At 35.7% G+C, this 23,953-nt stretch overlaps 1 protein-coding gene across 10 annotated transcripts in view; it reads right to left on the bottom strand.

The window, feature by feature from the left end:
- The window catches only part of TASOR2 (transcription activation suppressor family member 2), a 79,306-nt gene that overhangs the window by 45,233 nt on the left and 10,120 nt on the right, over nt 1-23,953 (bottom strand). For 3 of the 10 annotated variants that reach the window (XM_055092379.2, XM_055092377.3, XM_057298802.2), the window contains exons 2-6: nt 8,759-8,892; nt 5,882-6,027; nt 5,503-5,598; nt 4,218-4,290; nt 690-781 (exon numbers count right to left, since the gene is read on the bottom strand). The exons of 1 other annotated variant lie outside the window; for it this stretch is intronic. Coding sequence is in view for 4 of the 9 variants with exons in the window: in XM_055092377.3 (XP_054948352.1) it covers nt 690-781; nt 4,218-4,290; nt 5,503-5,598; nt 5,882-6,027; nt 8,759-8,892 (541 nt within the window). In the remaining 5 variants the exon portion in view is untranslated. Of the gene's footprint in view, nt 1-689; nt 782-4,217; nt 4,291-5,502; nt 5,599-5,881; nt 8,893-23,953 lie in introns of those variants that run through there. 6 more of the 10 variants (XM_055092380.1, XM_014346352.4, XM_034929883.3 and 3 more) reach the window with 3 other exon arrangements.

Genomic DNA, 23,953 nt, shown 5'->3' with positions numbered 1-23,953 from the left:
AAACTTTACAATATTAAGAATTCACACGCTCTTGTTTTTTTTTTTTTAATTAAAGGTCATTTAGTGCTAGGCTGATAACCAAAGAATTTAAGATAGTAACAAAGCTAAAACAAAAACAATAAAACGAGACTACAGAAATGTCCTCAAGAAGCCCAATCACATCTAAAATCAGTTTCCCTTCTGTATGGGTGAAAATTCTAATTGCATGATTCACTTAACAGTACCATTTAGGACATTTAAGGATTTGTGGCATCATCAGTTCTAGGTAGCACATGAAGCTGTGAAGCTGGATGTCTTATGGAGAAAGAAAATAAAGATTCTATTGACCATTTAAATTAGACAATGAATGTTGTTTTCTAAATTCATCTTTTATAAGTGTAATCACATCACCTTATAAGCAGCTACTTGTTTTCTGTTATTTCATATTTAAAAAGTAGCTCTGACGGGTGAGAGGAAGATTTTTCCCTGCATACCCTTTTATTATTTTTGAAGTTAAAAAAAAAGTTTACAATCTAGTAAATGAATCAAAGTTTTCTTTTTAAAGAAAAGGAAAAATAGTTTTGCTTTTCCTGAATTTGGATAGCTAACTTTGGTGAGAACTATGTTCAACTAAGATCTACAGAGAATATCAAAGGCAGATAACCTTAAACTTTAAAAGGAAATCACATAACAGCACATTTAAGCTTTACCTTAATTATATTAAAAATTACAACATAACCAGATTTCCCATGATACCATGGTCTTGGATGAAGATAGTCGGAGTATTTGGAAATGTATACACCTGTAAAAGTATAAAATATAGATTAAGCAGCAGATTGCCCATCAGACAGGAGAAAGTAGAAGCAAGAAGACCAATTAGAAAGAAAGCTACTGTGATAGTTGAGACAGGAGAGGAGGATTCCAACAAGGCAGCAGCAGTGAAAAACGAGGAAGAAAGGACAGGCTTCAGGGCTATTCCTCAACTGAGGCACCTCTTTCGAAACATAAGAGACAATGGGTGAGAAAACTGATACAGTGGAAGAGAGCGCTAATTCTGTGGTCAGAAGCTTGGGTTCCAGGTAAGAATAAGTCACTCAGGTAGGGAGGGTGGGCCTGGGTCACAGACACAAAGACCACAGGGTGCTCATGAAGATATAAAAGATCAATAAGCTTTAAAAACTATTATTAATTGAAAGTATTATTATACACAAAATTATCCAGTTCTAGTCAAGCCAAAAAATTACAAAAGACAACAAGTAGTAGTGTTAATTTTATTATCAACCCCAGTGTATGTGTTTTTGAAGAATGTGTATTTGTCAGGAAAAATCCAGTTTCTACTTCCACCACTCTACTGAAGCCAGCCTCTCAAACATCAGCAATGAAATCATAAGATTGTAGGAAAACGTCTTTTTTTTTTTTTGAGATGTAAGCTGCAGTGGTTATTTGTAATTTACTTTCAGATTCTCCAGGAAAAAAATTAAACAAATGAAGCAAATAATGCAATGTGTATGTTTATATTTATATATTTATATTTATATACATTTATATTTAGAGACAGAGTCTCGCTCCGTTGATCTTGGCTCACTCCAACCTCTGCCTCCCAAGTTCAAGCAACTCTCGAGTCTTGGCCACCTGAGTAGCTGGGATTACAGGTGCATGCCACCATGCCTGGCTAATTTTTGTATTTTTAGTAGAGACGGGGTTTGGCCATGTTGGTCAGGCTGGTCTGGAACTCCTGGCCTCAAGGGATCCACCTGTCGTGGCCTCCAAAAGAGCTACGATTACAGGCATGAGCCACCATACCCAGCCAATAATGTATAATATTATCTGCTAAACTTTGGTGGTAAGTATATTATGGTATGCTCTTTACTTTTTCTATGTTTGAATTTTTCATAATGAAATGAGGGTGGGGTGAAAAAATAGGAGAGAAGAAAAAAAGCTGTATGCAGTGTTATCAGCGTTATGAATTTATCACTTTTAATGTCCCTTAGAAGATGAGTTGAATGTAAACTTTAAATTTTTTTGTTTTATAGTTATCATATGACCCAGTGGTTCCACTCATTATACATCGAAGATATATATAATTATGTCCACCCAAAAACTTGTACATGTATGTTCATAGGACCATTATTCACAATAGCCCAAAAGTAGAAATAACCCGTATGTCCATGAATTGATGAATGGATAAAGAAAATATGGTATGGCCACATAACAGAATACACCATTGTATAATATAACATTTTGGTCAACAACACACTGCATAAAGTTTGGACAGTGATCCCATAAGTTTGTAATACCATATTTTTACTGTACTTTTTCTGTTTTGATACACAAACACACACCACTATTTTATAACTGCCTGAAGTATTCCGTACAGTAACATGCTGTACAGGTTTGTAGCCTAGGGGCAATAGGCTACACCATACAGCCTAGGTGTGTGGTAGGCTATGCCCTCTAGGTGTCTCTAAGTACACTCTGTGATGTTCACATGAGTAAAAAATTGCGGCCAGGCAGGGTAGCTCACACCTGTAATCCCAGCACTTTGGGAGGCCAAGGAGGGCTGACCACGAGGTCAGGAGATCGAGACCATCCTGGCCAACCAACATGGTGAAACCCAGTCGCTACTAAAAATACAAAAATTAGTTATGCATGGTGATGTGTGCCTGTAATCTCAGCTACTCAGGAGGCTGAGGCAGGAGAATCACTTGAACCAGGGAGTCGAAGGTTGCAGAGAGCTGAGATTGCGCCATTGCACTCCAGCCTGGTGACAGAGCGAAACTCCGTACCCCCCTACCAAAAAAAAAAAAAAAAAAACTGCCTACCAATGCAATTCTTGGAATGTATCCCCATTGTTAAGTGCTGCAGGACTGTATTATTCAATCATAAAAAGGAATGAAGTACTACTGGTTCATGCTACAATATGCCTTAAAAACACGCTAAAAGAAGTTACTCAAAAAATACCATATATGATATGATTCCACTTATATGAAATGTCCAGAATAGGCAAATCTACAAAGGCAGAAAATAGACTGGTGGTTGCCTAGAGCGGAGATGGTAGAGAATGGGGAGTCACTGCTAATGGCCATGGGATTTCTTTTTTGGGTGATAAAAATGGTCTAAAATTGACTGTTATGATGGTTACCCAACTATGGGACTACACTAAACAATGGGTGAATTCTATAATTGTGAATTATATCTCAATAAAGCAGTTTTTTTTTTTTAAAAAAAGGTCAGCAGGAATCTAGCCATGAAGCCCGATAATCTTTCTCAGTTCTGATCTCCACATTCTACATAGCACCTGGCACTGCTAAATACCCCTCTTCGTGAGATCTTTCTGCTTTCCGTGAAACTCTATTTCCTAAGTCTCCAGGCAACAGACTGCTCCTGACAATTCCTCGTTCTATCCTCGCTGTACCTCCCCACACCCTGGTCCCATTAATGACCCAAAAGTTCTGTTTTTGCCATCTTCTCTTTCCATGCCATCCCACTAACAATGTCTTAGCTTCAATTCACACTCCACTCCCACAACCCCAGCCCCAAATCTAGTTCTGATCCCTTTCCCAACTATTTTTATGACCTATAGGCTATCTTTCAGAAACACTTATGAAAATCTCACTTTTTCTCAAATTCAACTCATAAAAGTAGTACTGTCCATTTACTGAGAACTTACTAGGTGCAAACTCCTGGGCTAAACACTTTCCAGTCTCACTGAATCCTCTCAACAACTCTATAAAGTAGTTTAATCTGTTTTACACATGAAGAAACTGAATCTTCAAAAAAGTTAGTGCTAATTCATGTTCTTGACAATTAGATAACATTTTTATTTTTAACTCATCAGCTTCTCTACCAATCTGCTTCTCTTCTTATGTACCTCTTTTCTATTAATAATTATCACTGTAGTGTAAGTTTAAAAGCTTATATTTGATTATTTCCTCTCTTACCCCTCACATTCCATAGTTGCCAAGTTTGGTCAGCTCTATTTTCTATTCTTATTGCCACTGTGACAATTTAGAAGAGATTCTCAAGACAATACCAATCTCTTGACACTGAAAAATACTGTTAAGTTTTAGACTCAAATCTCATTCATATGTTTAAAGTTAGAAATCTAAACATTATGAACTGTTTGACATTTAGTGAAACTGGCTTTTAATATATATATCTTATAAAACTAATGAAACCTCACTTCATCTTGTAAAAGAAGATTTTTTTTTAAGATTCTTTTTGCTTTACAGACTTACCTTTGGCTGGATCACCCAGAGTGGTAACAGCACTGCTGCCAACACGGAGTCCACGCTGACATACCAATTTTGCCTTTAAACAAAAGATTACTTTGCTTCAGTCTTTGAAGCAATGAAATAATGCTATAATCTGTAAGGTTTTTTTTTTAATTTTATTTTTTATTATACAATAGAGACAGGGTCTCACTATATTGCCCAGGCTGATCTCAAATTCCTGGGCTCAAGCAATCCTCCCACCTCAGCCTCCCAAAATGCTGAGATTACAGGCATGAGGCACAACTGCATCTGGCCTAATCCATAAGCTTTAAAATAAATAGTCTGCTCACTGTAGGTATTCGGGGCACAAAGAAAACTTCTGCAAAGCAATCTGTATTTTGATTAATGGCCCAAACTTTTCATAGAATTTTACCATTTCAATCAACAAAAATGTCAGGAAAACCAAACTAAGCAGGGTCACAGATAAGTCCACTAGAAGATTTATTTTCCAACTACAGCTTTAGAAGCATGAAATTTCAAAATGTCTTGTTGCCAAATGTCATTTTTAGTAAGAACCCAGAGCATGTTATTTGAATTCACACGATTAAGTTAAAAAGGGATAAACTCTTCTGGTATTACTATATAGTCCTTATTATATGTTAGTGCTAATTATCTGCTAAACAAATCTGCCCCCCTTCTTTATAAACCATTAACCTAATCGAAGCACTAACTTTGAATTATTTTAGATCTCTGGTATTGTTTAAAATGTATCTCGGAAGCCATACATATCTTTGGAGACCTACCCTGTACACGGTCCTTTCCTTCTCCCATAATTTAGGTACAGGCAACAATGCAGATTTCAGTCTTCAAATATTGAATGAAGCAATTTCAGTTAACCAGGATGCCAAAGTTTATTAAGTTACATGATTTATCTCCCAAATCAAATAATTTAAACCAGAAAAATTTCCACAGGAAACAAAGTTTCTATTAAACGATAATCCAGAATGGAAAAATATCCATTCACTCTAGTAAAGGCCATTATTGACACTAAAGAAAACTGTTTTAATCCAAATTGCACCCTAAGCTTACAAATGTATTTAAGATAAAACTAAAGAGAAACCATGAAAAGCTGTAGAAATCAAATCAAATCTCCTTCATGACTGGCTTTTGTTGCTGTCATTTACATGCCACCAAACTAAGTAACAAAAAACAATGATGAATTGGTAATCTTACAACTCTTACAGAACTGAAGTACCACAATACTTAAGACTAATGATACCATTAATTTTCTACAACCTAATTCCCTTACCTGCTTTTCAGTATCAAACAGAAGAAACCCGTAAGTGTCTTGAAGTTCTTCCTGAGTATAGCTACTTGCTTTTTTTTGTTGGTAAAAAGTTTTGTACTGTATAAAGAGAGAACAGAATAACCAAACGCTATAAACATACTATTTTGTCTTGCAAATTTTTAAAAATGCATCATTTAAATTCTTCCTGCCATTAAGACTAAACATAAATGCATTATTTTTCTATTCCCTAGAATAATTACCTTCCAAGTGACTATTTCCAAGGATCTGCTGCGTCTGAAAAATTATAGCTAAGAAGTGCTAGGCTTATATACCAAAAATGATGGGTTTACCTCTTTTAAAACTAAAACAAAACCATCATAGTGTGTACCAAGCACCTCACCTCATTTAAGAAAATGTCATTTTTCACCAAAGTCACTTGACTGTACTGAAAACCATGCTCAGATGAAGAGTCCAAGTAAGAAGTATGGAGGAGTGAAACTGCCCTCTGGAAGAGAGAGTCTGAACTCAAGGACACTGTCTCAAAAACTGTAAAACACAAACAAAAATAACGCAGCTATTTAAGACACCAAAGGATGGGGTTAAGGGAGACACACTGAATATCACTCAAAACATCACCTATTCCTTTCCTATATAACTAAGAAATATTTGTACTGTCTTAACAAAATTTAAAAGACCTCTGATGTAAAGAAAATAACCTAAATAAATTACAACTGAAGCTGAATTACTTTTAGTACAGGAGCTAAAATATGTCCTGCCAGACCTGGTATGCCTTTTGGTTGAAAGCTGTGTACTATAACTGTAGTTGGTCAAAAGTGGATACAACTGTAGTGTCAAGGTGGTGGTCAGGAGCTGCTTAGATTTTTAGAGCAATTTCTCATTCTTTAGTTTTTTTCATCCTTTGTTTCTATTCTTTTTTTTTTTAAATATTTACGCCACACTTGATAAACTTACTCTTTACATATTTTCATTAAATCCCTAAGTCAGCTAGGTTCCTTTTAAGGGACCTACTATTGCCCACTCACCAGACACAACAGAAATCATTGTATCTCTGGGATTTCCTCACTCGTCAAGAAGAGTCTATTGAGTTTTACTTCCTGTGAGTTGTATTATAAAATCACTTTCTTTCATTTTATACAACAGAGCTGTACTTACAATTTTTTGAAGGTGCTTTTTTCAAACCATACCCATGTGAGATAGCTTTGAGAGACTGTGATACGCCCTTCCCATGAGAGGCATGTTTCCTAACTGAGAATTACCGACTGGATCCAGTAATTATGTTGACTGACTCTTTGTGCCTTTTGATTTTACAAGTCTCTACTTTAGCAAGAACTGAGCCTAATGACCTACGGACACTCTTGCATCTAACCATTTTAACTGTTCACTCTCCTATTTGTACTCTTTCTGTTCTCTTTATTAAGGTTGGGGGGTTTTACAAACCTAGTATTTATAAACAATAAGGAGAAGAGAATGATTTATATAGCACTGGAAGTACTGGTCATATAGTATAAATGTTATGAAGTACAGTAATATGGCTTCCTACTTTTACCAAAACTGCCAAATGTATTAAAGTTCAAAAATTAAGGAGAAAAAAGAATCTCAATTAAAACTAACTTGTAAGTAACCAATATACAAGAACTAGACTATCTCAGAAATGAAAGCAAACATTTTAGTAAGCTAAATTTAGACTAAATTGTCCTAATACTTTAATTATCAAAGCATTTAAAAAATCTTTTAATAAACTTCCAAGTATCAAAATGAAAGACTGTAAATAGAAAAGAATGAAATGTTTACGAATATTCTGAAGTTGATATACATGATTTATATATTCATTCTAAGTTTTACTTTTACTTTTGCTCAGTTTCACTTTCTCCTTCAATATACCAGTGCTTTAAAAAATAGGGATATTCTGAATAGATGCAAATAGCAAAACACCAGTTATAAGAGTTAAAATTAAAGCTTTATTAGCTGCATTACTCAAAACAAACTGGCAAACCTGAGCATTTTCAAATTCATTTTACAAATAATCTGTACTGCTAGCCTAAACACAAATCAAGATTTCTTTAGAAACAATAATTTTGGAAACTTTATATTTGATATTTATAAAAAAGCAAGAAAGTTTCAAAATTGAATTATCTATAGACCAATATTTGAGAAACACATTGTTTACACTGAAAGAAATGTTTTAAAAAGTAACTCTGGAAATGAAGACGGTGATTATCAACTTCTCTAAATTCTGTAAGTCATTAATAGGTAGGCACAGATTTAAGTTACATACGTCCTCATTTTTGAGCATCATAATGCACAATAACGAACGGAAAACTGGAGAGATGGTGCAATTAAAAACATTAATACAGGGTTTCCCAAATACATGGTCAGAGAACACTTCATTAACACCAGTGTGGGGAATACTGTTCCCTATATAGCTATAAATAAAGCCAATGATTTAAAACGGAGGAGGAGGAACAAGTACCAAATTATTTTTTGCTTATATGTTTTTATTTCCAGAACTATTTATTTATGGTTAAAAATGCTTCCACTTTAGGCGAGTATTCTTCAATATATAGCAGTATATGCATAAAAGCAGTGATTTTATGGTTAGCAGAGGTATGTTAAAAACAAAGTTGTTGGAAAATCATAGCTAATCTTAAATCTTTCATGGGTTCATAATGACATCAATTACACTCTCAAGAAAGTACAAGTTTCCTGTTCAGTAAATGAGGAGACAGATGAAAATTTCATCTAGAAATTTATTTGACGCTCTCCCTTCTTTACAAAATACACTTTCATTTGAGAGTCCAATCAGTGCACCAAACAATACAAACACTTTATGAATGAATGGTCTCATAATTGCGGAGCAATGCTCAAGCTTTATTTAAACATTCAAGATTACCAGACTATGAAAATGAAGAGGGGGCTATACCACAAAGAAACCTAAAAATCTAAGAAGGTAACTTGAAAAGTGCTTGCCTATAAAGCATTAAGTATATCCCTTAGGGCTTAAGTGACGACTAAAGAGCATGTGAGAAAGGTTAAATTCAATCACAAGAGAGGAACAAACGTGTTTTATGTTGCAATTTGAAAAGTTAATCACCTATTACTTTTGGACTAATGATTATTTTAAAAAATATAGGTACTGGAAATCATAATTTTTTAAAGTCTTTTTGTTTTACATGATCTAAATTAAAACTAAAAACATTTTAATCATTCTATTCTGGATTCATTAGTTATGACTTATAGCACTTAGTTTAATACCCACTCTTTTCTGATAGGGACCCTGTCTCGATCTTCTCTAAGAGAGAATGTAGCTGGGAGGGTGGTCTTAATTCATTTTCACCAAGTATACCCTCAGAATTCTTGACATAGTCCTGTTCTCTGTTAATGTCATAAATGCTAAAATGAAGAAAGAAAAAAAATCATAAAGTGAACAATTCTATTTATAGCATATTTACTATAGAAACAAATGTTCACTGAGTAATTTGTATTAGGAATAATTATGTAATATTTATTTACCTCCTTTGACAAGTATTCTAAGCTAAGGACTTAATTTGTTCTATAAGCTATAACACATAATCTGAAATGTTTTTCCTCCAAAAGCCTTTAACTTCTAAAGAAAATTTTGTACACAGAAATATATTATGCTTAATCGCTTTTGCCTTACTGAAAAAAAATCTTTCAAAATGAAGAGATCACAGAACCACATCTTTATTCCACTAGTTGAAAATAACGGAATCAAGCAGAACACAATTTACAAAAATCTCTCTCCTCCCCCATATTAGTAGTATATATATTCATTAAACAAAACTATTAGTGGTGACCATTATGCATCCAATATCATGCTATATCTTGGATTTATCAAGACAAATGGCAAACAGTCTCTATTACAGAGAAACAGGCTCTACATTAAAAGAGTTCAGATTAGGCTGGGCGAGGTGGCTCATGCCTGTAATCCCAGCACTCCGGGAAGCTAAGGCAGGCAGATTGTTTGAACTCAGGAGCTTGAGACCAGCCAGGGCAACAAAGTGAGACCCCACCTCTATAAAAAATACAAAAATTAGCCAGGCATGGTGGAGTGCACCTGTAGTCCCAGCTACTTTGGAGGCTGAGGTGGGACGATGGCTTGAGTCTGGGGGGAAGAAGTTGCAGTGAGCTGAGATTGCACCCCTACACTCCAGCCTGGGTAACAGAGCCAGACCATGTCAGAAAGAGAGAAAGAGAGGAAAGGAAAGAAAGGAAGGAAAGGAAGGAAGGAAGGAAGGAAGGGAGGGAGGGAGGGAGGGAGGGAGGGACGGAGGGAGGGAAGGATGGAGGGAGGGAGGAAGGAAGAGATAGAGAAAGAGAGAGAGAAAAAGGAGAGAAAGAAAGAAAGAGAAAGAAAGGAAAGCAAGAAAGAGAAAGCAAGCAAGTTAGCTCAGAATAGACAAGGAAGAAAAATCTGCAAAGAAATTAGTACTATAAATGTGTAGGAGTATCTAAAACATGATATAGTGGATGTACAGTGATATAACCAATTTTATGGAGATGGAGCTATGTCAAGAAAGATTTCATGGAGGCACAGATACTTGAAATCTGGAAGATATTCCAATGAGGAAGCCAAAAAAGGAAACTAGTGTACATTTTCTAGATAGCAGAAATAGTATGAGCAAATGAACAGCGGTTTAAACATGATACATTAAAGGAACTGCAAATAGTTTAATATGACTGATTAAGGGAAGAAGGGAGAGAAGAATAAGAACAAAGAAAAAGATTACAAAGGTGGTCAAGTTTTCAGTTTTTATCATGACTCTGTGGAATAAGGATTGTAATAATGCTTCACAAAAACAGCATGTATACTTTTACAGCACATTTTCCCCCCAAAAAGAATTGGAGGTAGAATTGTGTGGATACAATCAAGATTTTTTAGGAAAAGTGGCTATGCTGATAATAATTCATGAAGGAGGTTGTTTATGTAGGGGAAAATTAGGAATAGGGAGACCAGGATTCTGGTCTACCTATTGAACGCACTAGGTTCTACCACTAATGTGTTTTGAGACAGTGGTTAAAGACACAGTGGATTGACTTCCCAACAATCACTTCCCTTTTACTTCCCTTCCATAAAACCACAATTTTGTTCAGGTATCAGGTTATCCCATGGTTCAGAAGAAGTGTGTGTGTGTGTGTGTGTGTGTGTGTGTGTGTGTGTGTGTGTGTGTGTGTGTGTGTGTGTGTGTGTGTGTGTGTGCGCGCGCGCGCGCGCATGTGTGAAAATGAGTGAGAGTGAGTATGTGTGTGTGTGGGGTTGGGGGGGGAGACAGAAAGAGAAAGAGAGAAACAGAATGAGAATCTTAATTACTCTAAGATCATTATGGTAATTCCACTCCCTTTGAATAGTGTTTGTTTTAGGAATAAACATGTGACTCAGTTCTGGCCAGTGAGATATAAATGGAAGTCTACAGAGAGAGTTCTGGGAAACCTTTCTTAGAAAAGGACTCCATCTTCTAGCCTAGGATCTTGTCTGAAGATGTGTTGCCTGGATCTCCTTGCAACCAAGATGGCAGCCAACATAGAACGGAACAGAACAGGAAGGAACTAGATCCCTGAACTGATGAAATAAACTAACCTGGGGGCTGCCTCATCTTTGGGCTTTATACATGAAATAATAAATGTTCCTTATTGTTTAACTTTTATTGGGAGCTGAAGACACACTAACCGATGGATTTTGTTAAATTTATACTCTCTAAGGCCTCCTTTAGTTATAATCGCCTTTCTAAAGCTCCTTTCAGTTGTGACTCTACAAGGAACTTTACTGAAGGCTTGCTGTGCATGAGGCATGGTGCACTGGCATCAGATAACTTAGCAAATTCCTTTTTTCTTTGCTGCCATGGATAGAGACGTTATCCTAGTATTTGTTAGCAAGGAAGCTATTGTTATTAATGATAACAATGGCTAACATTAGTTGGGTGCTTACTTTTTTTTTTGAGACGGAGTCTTGCTCCGTGGCCCAGGCTGGAGTGTAAGTGGCTTGATTCTGGTTCACTGCAACCTCCACCTCCCGGGTTCAAGCAACTCTCTTGCCTCGGCCTCCTGTGTAGCTGGGATTACAAGTGCCCAGCAACATGCCCGGCTAATTTTTGTATTTTTAGTAGAGATGGGATTTCACCATGTTAGCCAGGTTGGTCTCAAACTCCTGGCCTCAAGTGATCTGCATACCTCGGCCTCCCAAAGTGCTGGAATTACAGGCATGAGCCACCGTGCTAGGCCTAGGTTTCACTACTTAACTGTATGTATTAATCATTGCTGAGCCATACTGTGTAGTCAAGTTCTTTTCTTACACCGTGTTTTGCTTTTCTGAATTTAAAATAGCTTAATTTTCAGTTACCAATCATTATTTCAGCTTGAAATTCTAGAGAACTAACAATATCCTCTGGATAAAGATAGATCTAAGATTTTGTCTGTTTTGAGCAGCTTCTTTTCTTTTTTTTGGAAGGACCTTTCTGGAGCACTATGTCTTCCAGCTTCAATCTGGGCTTGTGCCCTCTGATATTACTGCCTGGCTTTCTGACTTTGCTGGGGGATGTTAAGACACAAAATTGATCTACAGATTCAACACAATCTCAGTTTGCAGAAACTGATGATCTGATTCTAAAATTTATATAAGAAAGATATAAGCCAAAACAATTTTGAAAAAGAACAAAGCTGAAGGACCCACTACCTGATTTTAAGAATTACTACAAAGCTAAAGTAGTCAAGACAAGGTGGTAATGATACAAAGAAAATGCATATAGATCAATGGAACAGAATAGAGTCCAGATAACAGATTTTCAATATTGCCAGTTTAATTCCATTGAGAAAGAATATCTTTGCAATAAATGCTGCTACAGAACAACTAAAATGGAGGAAAAAAACATGAACCTCAAACCTCTACCTTAAACCATAAAATTTAACTCAAAATGAATCACAGACCTAAACATAAAAACTATAACTATTTGGCTAAAATTATAAAATTTAAAAAATCATAAGAAAAAATGTACTTGACTATGGGGTACATAAAGTTTTCATAGGGCACAAAATTAGTGACCTAGAAAAATGTATACATCAGACTTCCTAAAAATCAAAACCATCTGATCTTCCAGGGTATCATTATTAAGAAATGGGAAATATTTGCAAAGCACCTGTACCTAAAATATATAAAAAACTCATAGACACATTTCACAAAATAAAGCATATAATAAAAAGAAACATGGGAAATGGGTCAATATTATTAGTTATCAGGGAAGTGCTAATTAAAACCACAATAAAATACTACTGCTCCAGTAGAATGGCTAAAAAGACTGAAAATACCAAGCATTGGCAAGGATGAGGAGCCGCTGGAACACTCCTAGTAGAAATATAAAGCCAACTGAAAAATTATATAGCCAATTTAAAAAATAACATCAGTTTCTTATAAACACATACTTACCATATGACCCAAAATTCTATTCCTAGATATTTACCCAAGAGAATAAAACATATCCACAAAAACACTTGCACATGAATGTTCAGAGCAGCTTTTTCACAGTAGCCTAAAACTGGAAGCAACTCCAATATTCATCAATAGGTGAATGGATAAACTTGTATATTCACACATAATAATAATCAGCAATTAAAAAAAGTAAAACTGATATATGCATGCATCTCAAAACATTAAACTGGGCAAAAGTCATCAGACACAAGAGTACATACTGTAAAATTCTATACATATACAGTTCAAGAAGCAGCAAAATTAATCTATAGTGATAAAAAGCATTTCATTAGTTGCCTACAGCAGGGGGCAGGAATAGGAAAATTGACTACAAGTGGGGTATGCACAAGGGAACTTTCTGGGGTGATGGACACACACTGTATTTTTATTGGTGTAGTCATCACATGGTATATACATTTACCAAAATTCACTGAACTATATACTTAAATTATGTTCATTTTATTGTATGAAAATTAGACCTCAATGAAGTTGAGCTGAAAGCCCCAAAACAAAACCTAATGGTTATGAATTTGGCCACAAAGGAAATTCCAAGAGTACTAAAAAACAACTGATCTCTGACCAAAATCAAGTAAAATGACAATGTAACCATAAAAAGTTAATCTCAAAAGCCTCATGTTTGGAAATTTAAATTTTAAAAATCCTACATATAAATGGTTCATAAGTTAAAGAGTAACATGATCTAAGCTTAAGATATTATCTAAAATAGCTATAAGAAACTGTTCATTTCAAATGTATACATTACAAAAGAAAAACATTTAAAAAATCAATAAGCTACGGTCAATTCAAGAACTCAGAAAATGGAACAACACAGTAAACCCAAAGCAAATAAGAGGAGGAAATAAAAAGAGAAGATCAGATATTAATTAAACCGAAGAAAAAATAGCTGAAAAAAGATTAGCTTTTTGACAAAAAATATTGATGTATCTTTAGTCAAATTAATCAAGGACAAAACAAGGCAGTGAAAACCAACATTACAAATAAAAAGGAGTGTGATTTATAGGTACTATAAATTATAAGGGTAAAAGAAACAATTTTTATAGAAAAAATTGAAATCATAGAGAAAATAGGGGAATTTTCTAGAAATAATTTATCAAAACCTACTTAAGAAAACAGAAGATACCTACAACTATTAAATAAGTGGTAGAGTTAGTTGTTATAAGTATATAAGTCTCAAGCCCAGAAGTTTTCCCACATAAACATTATTCTCAAAAATAAAAACTTTCTCTTTTTTTTTTTGAGATGGAGTCTCACTCTGTCACCCAGGCTGGAGTGCAGTGGTGTGATCTCGGCTCACGGCAACTTTCGCCTCCCAGGTTCAAGTGATTCTCCTGCCTCAGCCTCCCGAGTAACTGGGATTACAGGCGCCCACTACCAGGCCCAGCTAATTTTTGTATTTTTAGTAGAGATGGGGTTTCACCATCTTGGCCAGGCTGGTCTCAAACTCCTGACCTCAGGTAGATCCACCCACCTGGGACCCCCAAAGTGCTGGGATTACAGGTGTGAGCCACCACGCCTGGCCAAGAATGAAAACTTTCTCAAATTATAAGTCTAGCACAACCTTGAATGAAAACCCAGAAAGGAACAACTATAAAAGAAAATTTTAAGGTAATATCACCAATGACAACACATGCAAAAAAATCTTAAATAAAAACATCAGAGGCCGGGTGCGGTGGCTCACGCCTGTAATCCCGCACTTTGGGAGGCAGAGGCGGGCGGATCACGAGGTCAGGAGATCGGGACCATCGTGGCTAACACAGTGAAACCCCGTCTCTACTAAAAATACAAAAAATTAGCCGGGCGTGGTGGCGGGCGCCTGTAGTCCCAGATACTCGGGAGGCTGAGGCAGGAGAATGGCATGAACCCAGGAGGCGGAGCTTGCAGTGAGCCGAGATTGTGCCACTGCACTCCAGCCTGGGCGACAGAGTGAGACTCTGTCTCAAAAAAAAAAAAAAAAAAAAAAAAATCAGAAAAACCTAAACTAGCAATATATATAAAATATAAAACAACATGATTGAGGTAAAGCTTATGCCAGGAATTCAAGGAAGGAAGGTGTAACATTAGACAATTTATTCATAAAATTAATCATACTGAGAGATTTAAAAAAACCTATGCCTTATTAGATATAAAATTCAACAGCCGCTTGTGATTAAAAAGAGAATTCATAGTAAATAGATTACCTGATAAACAGATATCTAGAAAGCAGCCTATATATATAATGGTGAGACATTAAAGTACTCCCTTTAAAATTAGGAAGACAATGATCCCTAATATTATCTTCCAGTTAATTATTGAGAATTTAGCAGTTCATTCCTTTGCTGAAGTTTCCTTTTTCATTTACTGATTAGCTGGTATCTGTCTTCTAGATGTTTCCTCAAGAAAGGCTCATATAAAAAGATGTAAAACCCTGAATGTTTAAAACTACCAGCCAGTACATAGTCTTTATACCCAAAGGACACCTTGGCAGCACAAAAAAATATTTGGCTCACATGTTCTTTGAGTAGCTGACATGTAGTTCCTCTACTATTTTCTGGTATTGAATGTTTCTGTTATTCTGCACCAACCTGATTTTCTTTATATGATCTTTTGCCAGTTCAAATTTTTTACCAGAATATGTCTCAATGTTGCGCCAGTTTTCCCTGGAGCATGTTGTGTCTTTTCAATAGATTTAAGTCCTTTCTTTAAGGAAAAAGAAACATCTTAAATTATACTTTAAATTATGTATTCTACGGAATTGGTTTTCTTTTTTGGGGCTCCAGTTTTGCCCGTTTTGGATCTCTTTTGGCTGTCTTATCTATCCTTACTTACCAAAAAAAAAAAAAAAAAGAAAGAAAGAAAGAAAAAATGACCATTTTAGTAATGAGATCAAAGCTATAATAAAAACTCTTCCATTAAAGAAAAGCCCAAGACCTTATAGCTTCACTGCTGGATTCTACCAAACATTTAAAGAGGAACTAATATAAATTTCTATTTGAATTCTTCAAAAAATTGAAGAGGAGGAAATATTTCCAAACTCATTCTACAAGGTCAACATTACTCTGATACTAACACCAGAGGAGACAATGAAAAGAGAAAACTACAGGCCAATATCACAGATAAACATAGATGCAAAAATTCTCAATATACTAGTAAATCAAATTTAAAAACACAGTAAAAAGATATTTGCCATGATCAAGTGGGATTCATCCCAGGGATGCAAGGATGGTCCAACATGTGCAAATCAATAAATGTGATATATTAACAGAACTAAGAACAAAAACCATGATTACTTCAACAGATGCTGAAAACGCATTTAATAAGATTTAACATCTGTTTATGATTTAAAAAAACCCTCATCAAACTGGGTATGGAAGGAACGTATCTCAAGTAATAAAGGCCATATATGACAAACCAACAGCAAACATCATCCTGAACAAGGAACAATTGAAAGCCCTTCCTCTAAGATATGGAACAAGACAAGGATGCCTACTTTCACCACTTTTATTCAATATAGTACTGGAAGTACTGGGCAGAGCAATTAGGCAAGAGAAAGAAATAGAGGGCATCCAAATCAGAAAAGAAGAAGTCAAATAAGCCTGTTCACAGATAACGTGATCTTATACTTAGAAAAACCTGGACTCCACCAAAAAAATTGTTAGAACTGATAAACAAATTCAGTAAAGTTGCAGGATACAAAATCAACATAAAAAATCGGTAGCGTTGGTATACACCAACAGCAAACAATCTGAAAAAGAAATCAAGAAAGCAATCCCATTTACAATAGCTACAAAGAATATAACATACCTAGGAATCAATTTAGCCAAAGAAGTGAAAGATCTATACAAGAAAAACTATAAAACAATGATGAAAGAAATTGAAGTGGACATTAAAAAATAGAAAGATACTCTATGCTCAGGGACTGGAAGAATTCATATTGTTGAATACTACCCAAAGCCAATTTACAGATTCAGTGCAATCAATCCCTATCAAAATTCCAATGACATTCTTCTTCACAGAAATAGAAAACAAATCCTAAAATGTATATGGAACCACAAAAGATCCTGAATAGCCAAACCAATACTGAGCAAAAACAACAAAGCTGGAGGCATCACACTACCTGACTTCAAAATTTACTACAAAGCTACAGCACTGGCATAAAAACAAAACACAGACCAATGGAACAGAACAGGGAACCCAGGTGTAAATCCATATAGAGCCAACTCATCATCGACAAAGGAGCTAAAACATACAATGGGAAAAGGACAGTCTCTTTGATAAACGGTGGTGGGAAAACTGGATAACTACATGCAGAAGAACAAAACAATCTTACCATATACAAAATTCAAATCAAAATGGATTTAAGACTTACATCTAAGCATCTAAGACCCAAAACTATGAAACTACCAGAAGAAAACACTGGGAAAACACTCCAGGATACTAGTCTGGCCAAACTTTTTTTGTTTAAGGCCTCAAAGGCACAGGCAACCAAAGCAAAAACAGACAAATGGGATTACATCAAGCTAAAAAAAAGCTTCTGCACAGCAAAGGAAACAATGAAGTAAAGAGACAACCCACAGAATGGGAGAAAATATTTGCAAACTACTCACCCGCCAAAAGATTAACAACCAGAATATATAAGGAGCTCAAACAACTCAACAGCAAGGAAGCAAGCAAGCAAACACACACACACACACACACACACACACACAGACACACCCCCACAAATAATCCAATTAAAAAACAGGCAAAAGATCTGAATAAACACTTTTCAAAAGAAGACATAAAAATGGCCAAGAGGTGTATGAAAAAATCCTCAACATCATGAATTATCAGAGAAAAGCAAATCAAAACTACGAGACATCATCTCGCCCCAGTTAAAATGGCTTTTACTAAAAGGACAAGCAATAATGAATGCCGGCAAAGATATGGAGAAGGGGGAACCCTTATACACTGCTGGTAGAAATTTAAGTTAGTACAGCCACCATGGAAAAGAGTACAGAGCTTTCTCAAAAAAATAAAAACATAACTACCATATGATCCAGCAATTCCACTACTGGGTATATATCCAAAAGAAAGAAAATCAACATATCAAAAAGACATCTGCACTCCCGTATTTACTGCAACACTATTCACAACAGCCAAAATATAAAATCAACCTCAGTGTCCATCAACAGATGAATAAAGAAAATGTAGTATACACAATGCAATATTATTCAGCCATAAAAAAGAATAAAATCCTGCTATTTTCAGCAACACTGATGCAACTGTAGGTCATTATGTTAAGTGAAATAAGCCAAGCACACAGAGACAAATATCACATACTCTCACTCATATGTGGAAGCTACAAAAGTGGATTTCATGAAAATAGAGAGTAGATTTGGTGGTTATCAGAGGCTGGAAAGGGTAGGAGGAAGGAAGGAATAAAGAGAAGTTGATTAATGGGTATAAATATATGGTTTGATAGAAGACCTAGTGTTAGATCAGTAGGTTGACTGTAGTTTACAATCTATTATATATTTCAAAATGAATAGAATTTGAGTGGTTCTAGCACAAAGAAAAGAGAAATATTTAAGGTAACAGATGACCCAACCACACTGACTTGATCTTTACAAATTATATGACTGTATTATCACATGTATCCTAAAACTGTGTACATCTATTACGCATCAATAAAAATAAATGTGTACCTGTTTTACTCATTTTTCTCCTGTCTATCTTCTGTTTTCCTTCTTTGCATTATCAAAATTGTGGTAAAATATACTTACCATAAAATTTCATTTCTACTTTTATGATCTTTGCCATGGTGTCTAGTCTCCCTTGTGTACTTCTGAAATGGCTTGATCATTTTTCTCTATTTCTTTTTTTCTGCTGGTTCCCATTTCACATCCTACTGTTGTCTGGCTGTCTCTTCCTTGAGTTCTTGTATTTCTTCTTTCCAGTATTTCTCCATAACTTCTATGCTTCATTAATTTTATTTTCTAATACAATGTTGAGATATAATTCATACGGCATACAATTCACCCACATAAAGTGTACAATTCAATTGCTTTTAGTATATCCACAGAATTGTGCAACCTTCACCACAATCAATTTTAGAGTATTTTCATTATCCCCAAAGAAACCTTCTACCCCTTAGCTATCCTCCTCACCCCTCACTGGTTCCTAGGCCTAGGAAACCATAATTTACTTTCGGTCTCTACAGATTTGCCTATTCCAGACCATTTCCTATAAACAGAGTCATACAGCACGCGGTCCTTCATGATTGGCTTCTTTCACTTAGCCTGTTTTTGAAGTTCATCCATGTTAAAGCATATATCAATATTTCATACCTTTTTATGCCAAATAATATTCCACTTTGTGGATATACTACATTTTGTTTATCCATCAACTGATGCACATTTGGGTTGTTTCTACATTTTGGCTATTATGAATAATGATGCTATGAGCATTCATGTATAAGTTTTTATGTGAACATGTTTTCATTTCTCTTACGTATATAACTTAGAGTAGAACGGCTTGCTCTTCCAGTAAATCTGTGTCTGCTCATCTGAGAAACTGCCAGGCTGATTTCAAAGTGGCTGCATCATTTTATATTCCCACCAGCAGTATACAGAAGGTTCCAATTTTTCCACAGCATTACCAACACTTGTTATTATCTGTCTTTTTGATTACAGCTATCTTAATGGGTATGATGTGGTATATAAATTTATTTTAAAATTTGTATTAAAACCTTAGGTCACATTTTCCATCTACTTCAAAAGGTCAGCAAACTTTTTCATAAAGGGTCAGAAAATAAATACTTTAGGATTATGAACCACACGGTCTCTGTCACAACTACTCATCTCTACCGGTAGAGCATAAAAACAGCCATAGAAAATGCATAAATGGGAATGACCATGTCCCCATATAACTTTATTTACAAAAATAGGCAAGACCACAGGCAGTAGCTTGACCACTTGTGATTTATTTTCTGGTAATATTGTTTTGAAAAATATCGTCTGTAGAAAATTGTGGTTTTTCTCTCTCTTTTTTTATTTTTAATCATATAACTGTTCGGTTAACTAATGCTTATTAACAGACCATCCTAAAGTTCACTGGCTTACAAACACAATCTTTTTTTATCATTCACATCTCTACAGTGTTCACTGAATTCAGCTTAACTCAGCTGGGGTGGCCCTCACTCTCCTATCTCTCATCTTCCCTCAACCAATGAGCTAGCAGAGACATGTTTTTCTCATGGAAATGGCACAGATAGAAAGAGAACAAATAAAAACACCCAACGCCTCTTAAGGCTTAGGCTTGAAACTGATATGGTATCACTTTTACCTTAGCAAGTCACATAGCCAAACACAAAGTCAAGGAGTAGGGAAATATCTCTGTCACTTTAATGAAAGGAACTGCATAGGGTCATGGAGTGAATATAAGGAAAAGTAAAGCACTAGGGTCAATAATGCAATTGGTAGTGGTGATCGTTGCACAACCTTGGGAATAAATTAAAAGCCAGTCAACTGTACACTTTAAAATGGTGAATTTTATGGCATGTGAATTATATCTTCAATAATAAAAATAATATAAAAGAACAAAAAACCAACATAAAACATAAAAAATACCATCTACCAGACAGTCACTGTATGGATGCTGTACATACTATTTTTGTTATACATGTCTGAATGAGATGAATTATCCTGGACTGTTATCAGAAGATTCAGGGTGTAGGGAGGGGTAGGGCACTTGTCATGTTTCTTTAGGGTTCCCTCTGTTCCTAAATCAGAGGATTGCTGTTTTATAATATGGTGCCTTGTTCCTTATCTAATCTCCAAATGTAATCTGGTTCAGGAGGGCCTTTATTGCCAGCTCTGCTTGCCTCTTAGAGACACAACCCTTGCTTTCCAAGGTTATGCACTCATTTCTAGGAGTACTTTATTAGCACTAAGATCTCTGCCTCCCCAATGTCCCACCCAGACACTTTCTCATTCTGCTTTCTCCTTCCTTGATACCATATGGCTCCTCAGTCTTAGCCAGGTATACGAGACTTCTCTCTTTGGATAGGGCTGATTCTGGATATGAATAAGTTGCTGGAGATACCTGAAATATGCTTCCTCTGCGCAACTTCATCTTTGTCACAGAACTGTTGGAACTTCCCACTGGGGATACCTAACAGCACTTGCATACAATTTGAAGTTAAGAAGGTTTCCTTTTTCCCTGAATTTGTTAAAATGCAGTTTGAGAGCTAGCACCTCGTTCTCTGCCCCCATTCTTCTTTTCAGAAGTAGGAAGAAAATCAATCTGGTCTTGTTCCTTTTGGAACTATACATTCGGTACAATGAAGTTTTGTTTATTTTTTGTTTGTTTCTGTTTTATTGATCAGGGCACTTAATAGGCCCTTTCAACCTAGAAACTCACCTTCTTCAGTTCTGGGACACAGATAGTTTCCTTCCACTGTATTAGATGAAGAACCTCCTTGGTTGGCCCTCTAATTTTCTTATCATTTCACTCTTATTTTCTAATTCTTGTGCTCTTCTGGTTTTTTGGGGAGAATTCTTCAGCTTTATTATCTAAACCTTGTATTAAATTTTTAAGAAATTTCTTCTGTCGCAGCAGTTTTTTTATATAAACTTTTTCATCTTTCACAGATGTAATATCTTCTCTTTAAAGATACTAGTTTTATTTGTTGAAGTTTCTTCTGTTCCCTGAAGTAAATCTATTTATACTCAGCTCCTTTTATTTCCTACTTGGTCTCTTTTTCATTAGAGACTTTCATCCTATGGCAGGCGACCCTTGGCTGTACATTTATACTCAAATGTGAGGCATTTAAAAGCTGACTAGGGCCAGGCACCAGTGGCTCACACCTGTAATCCCAGTACTTTGGGAGGCCAAGGCAGGAAGATCACAAGCCCAGGAGTTGAAGACCAGCCTGGCAACATAGTGAGACCCCATCTCTACAAAAAATAAAAATATCAGCTGGACGTGGGGGCATACGCCTGTATTCCCAGCTACACAGGAGGCTGAGGTGGGAGGATGGCTTGAGCCCAGGAGTTCCACGCTGTAGTGAGTTATGATGGCACTACTGCACTTCAATCTGGGTGACAGAGTGAGACCCTGTCTCAAAAAATGAAATAAAAGTTGACTAGAAGCTGTGGTACATGAACAATGCTTCCTGACCAGCGGCTGTACTCTCCAGGTGATCTGATGGATCCAACTGTTCAATCGGGTGAATTTCCATAGTTCATATCTGTTAAATACTTTGCCATGGGCTGGTAAGTTTCCCCAGCTAAGAATCCGTTATTTTGTTGAGGGGCACGTAAGCCTGATAGTTTGGAAGCCAATCAAAAAAAGACAACCGCTCTAGGTTCAGCATGTTGACGTGACTTTCACTCAATCCTCATTTTCGTTTAGGTGCTTCACCCCCACCTTAGCCATCTGGAGCCTCCTAGTTAATGTCTCCTGGGTATAAACCTTCAGTCTTCTGTCAAGGTAGAGGAGAGAGTAGTTGTCTGGGTGTGCGGGAGTGGAGAAGGGGTTCCAGGGTATCAAAATGATAAAGACCATCAACCAACCCTTCTATTCCCACCCCATCCTGTAATTCTTGACTTCAGAAGTACTGTACTTGATACCCCCAATTCCTAAAACTTTTCCAGATTCTGTGGAAAGAATCTGCTTGCTCCTTGTTGGGTTACCTCTCTTCAGCTTTCAGCATTCTCTAATTCATGAAATCATTTATTACTTGCCCATCTTCTTTCTAGTTTCCCAAATACTGATTTCAGCTATATCTTCCTCTCACCTCCTCTTGATCTTTGTGGATTTATATCCTTATTCTTTTACTATAATCTTAAGAGAGACTTCCAAAGAGTGTATACAATTGAACATGTTAGACTAAAAGTGTCTACTTAACCTGTCTTAATTTCTACAATTAAAAAATGATGCAGCTACCTCCTACAATGGTAGCTACTATTGCCATTATTTTATATTTTGTGTAATTATGAAGACCTCATTTTACTAATGCACCCACCACAGCCCTAATTACACACCAAATCAACACATACTAATTTAAATAATTAGCTATTAGTGTATATGTATGTACTCAATAGTCATTTACTCAAATGCATAAAAAGCACAATCTAAAGATCTTCAATGATATTCTCTCAAAGCATCCTGTCCTTTTCTTGCATGATTTATAATTACATATGTGTAGTTTCTTCATTAATGTCATTTTCCTTAATGAGCCAAGCAATATCATGGCAGGAACCATATCTGTTTTGTTTACTACTGACTACTCAGCATCCAGTCCAATTCCTAGCACATAGTGTTTAGTAAATATGAATTTGGTAACTGAAGAATAAATAATACTTGGCTATTTAATCTGTTCTGAAACTCAGAAAAAGAAATGAAACTTCTCAATTGTTTTTACAAAGCAATCAGATGCGAATACCAAAACTAGACAAAACACATTAAAAAACAACAACTATAGACTGATCTCTTATGAATATTGATATAAAAATCCTAAATATATGCATTGGCAAAGTAAATCCATCAGGACATTAAAATAATAACAGATCAATTAGGGCTCATTCCAAGATGCAAAAATGGTTCAATAAATAGTAAATCCATAAATTTAACCATACTAATAGGTCAAAATAAAAAACCACAAAGGGGCAGCTGGGGTCTAGGATGGGGGTAGGAGAGCCACATGTCAGACTGTCAAAAGGAAGTTACTATATAACGTTCACCAGATGCTTTGTAACATGCAAATTTTTGTTGCTGCACAGTATTTCTTCATTTATGCATGCTATTTTTTACCATACTTAATCCAAAAACAAATTAAGATGCCCCCAAAGGAAACTATTTAGTAACAGTGAAAAATGTCCTACCATAAATTATTAAGGAGAAAGAAAGTTCCAAAAGAAGTATATGTGTAATATACCATATCTTAAAGAATATAAACCACAATTTAAACAATGGTCATCTTCTGCACACTTA

This window comes from Pan paniscus, chromosome 8, assembly GCF_029289425.2.
Source record: "Pan paniscus chromosome 8, NHGRI_mPanPan1-v2.0_pri, whole genome shotgun sequence".
Classification (NCBI taxonomy): Eukaryota; Metazoa; Chordata; class Mammalia; order Primates; family Hominidae; genus Pan; species Pan paniscus.
Note: the sequence above shows the minus strand (reverse complement) of the source record. Positions and strands in the feature narration are given on the sequence as shown.